The sequence below is a fragment of the Oratosquilla oratoria genome, unplaced genomic scaffold, assembly GCF_046742065.1.
Source record: "Oratosquilla oratoria isolate Oo_2021 unplaced genomic scaffold, ASM4674206v1 SCAFFOLD54, whole genome shotgun sequence".
In the NCBI taxonomy this organism is placed as follows: domain Eukaryota; kingdom Metazoa; phylum Arthropoda; class Malacostraca; order Stomatopoda; family Squillidae; genus Oratosquilla; species Oratosquilla oratoria.
The window spans coordinates 952,501-954,566 of record NW_027467718.1 but is presented as its reverse complement, the minus strand read 5'-3'; the positions used below and the strand labels follow the sequence as shown (position 1 = coordinate 954,566).

At 43.7% G+C, this 2,066-nt stretch overlaps 1 protein-coding gene across 1 annotated transcript in view; it reads right to left on the bottom strand.

Annotated features, from left to right (window-relative positions):
• Positions 1 to 351: 351 nt before the first annotated feature.
• LOC143023673 (uncharacterized) overlaps positions 352 to 2,066 on the bottom strand; it is a 2,421-nt gene continuing 706 nt past the window's right edge. The window contains exon 2 of the mRNA XM_076182277.1: positions 352 to 664. Coding sequence (XP_076038392.1) covers positions 485 to 664 — 180 coding nt within the window. The 3' untranslated portion in view covers positions 352 to 484. The remainder of the gene's footprint in view (positions 665 to 2,066) is intronic.

Below are 2,066 nucleotides of genomic sequence, written 5' to 3'. Positions count from 1 at the left end.
AACACCACCGTGCGAATCACAGACATACTGTACTATTTAGGGTAATATATCACTTCATATTAAATACCTGTACTTGTCTATGAAAAGTGCAACATAACGTAAACCCTGAAAATATAATACATATCCTATGTAATAATATCATATATAATACAACTAATTATCTAGTACATATTGCACCTTTACCAAATTATCAAAGAATCTTTATTTATACAACTTGCATGTACCACTTACTAATTTCTTTCCTATTCGGTGCACATTTTAATCCAGTCGTACCTACTAACCTGCTCCACCCCTGACATGTTTCACCTTATTCGGTCAACTTTGTCGACGATGTTAGTTTACCGAGTTTACCCAAACATATTTGAATTAGATTTTCGGCATATATTTTATTGTCGCCATGCATCTGTCGTAGACCGTTTGCGACAACATTACCAAAATCTTCGCAGTCGTGTGTAGATGGCAATGCATACAGTTGTTGGAGAGCTTATTCTATAACTTTATCTGTGTCGTCCGATACCCGAGCCTTCTTGGTGGGTCTTTTCCTAGCGGATGACACAGGAGACTGTTCGCGTATACAGGTATTGTCCGTACGACTGCAAGAAGTGGGTGCTGTCGAAGCTCTGGGAGAATCCTGTAGCTCCAGGAGAAGGGGATCAGTATAAATCTGTTAAATAAAAGTGAAGCATGAGTATATGTGTCACCTTGACATAGTGATCTCGCTGCCTTGACCTATATAAGCACATCTGTAGGAGTAGTAGTAGTAGTATTAGTAGTAGTAGCAACCAATGGTAAAAATAATAGGACTTAATGAGACACACACACACACACACACACACACACACACACACACACACACACACACACACACACACACACACACACACACACACACACACACACACACACACACACACACGACTCGGTGGCGCAGTTGGTAGAGCACTGAACTGCCACGATAGTGGCCTGGAGTTCCTGGTTCGAATTCTGCCCAGGGCCGAAATTATTTCGGTACCGCTGCGCTTCGGGTCGTTACTCTGACTCTCGTGGGCGGGGAGTTGGGTGTGTGTGTGTGTGCAAGGTCATAGCATTACCCATAGATCGGACCTACAAGCTCTGAGCTCTCTTCCAGGAGGGAAATAGCTGTTGATCACGAGTCCAACACGTGATCCAAAGACCAAGTAAATACACACATACACATACATTCAGCTGTCGGGAGAGCAGGAGGAGGAGAAGGAGCTGTAAAAAGAGACGGTGAAGGAGGAAAGGATTCATTTCATTTCATTGTTACTGGTATACTTGCAGGTACCTACAACCCCGGAAGAATGGATGCGTGTGGCACAAGGATTTTTTACAAGATGGAACTTCCCCAACTGTCTAGGAGCCATAGACGGGAAACATATATCGATAAGGCCTCCACAAGACAGCGGGTCGTATTTTTTCAACTATAAGGGTACCCACAGCATCGTCTTACTTGCAGTATGTGATGCTAATCTGGAATTTATCTATGTAGACATTGGTGCAAATGGGAGAGTTTCAGATGGAGTGTGGAACAACAGTGATCTCTGCCATCGTATTGCAAACAACAGTGCATACAGGCCTACCAACGGACAAACAACATGTTTCCGGGGAGTGACAGAATCTTGCCTTAGGTATTTGTGGCAGACGATGCTTTCCAACTGCAGAGGCATATAATGAAACCCTTTCCACACCAAAACCAAACACGAGAGGAAATAATTTTTTCTTATAGACTTTCCAAGGCTAGGCGCACTGTTGAGAATGCATTTGGCATTCTCACTAATAGGTTTAGGGTGTTTTTATCGCCAATTAGTCTATCCCCTGGGAAAATTGAAAAAGTTGTCCTTGCATGCACGGCACTGCATAACTACCTCAGACGGGATTTTGGTAGCCAATATACACCTCAGCGAGCTGTGGACTCGGAGGATTTTCGTAGGGGAACAATAATTCCTGGTGACTGGCGCGTAGCACCGCAGTTGTTGGAGTTGCAACGATGTGGTTCGGGATCTACCACTATTGGCAACAATATCCGTACCCAGTACATGAACTAC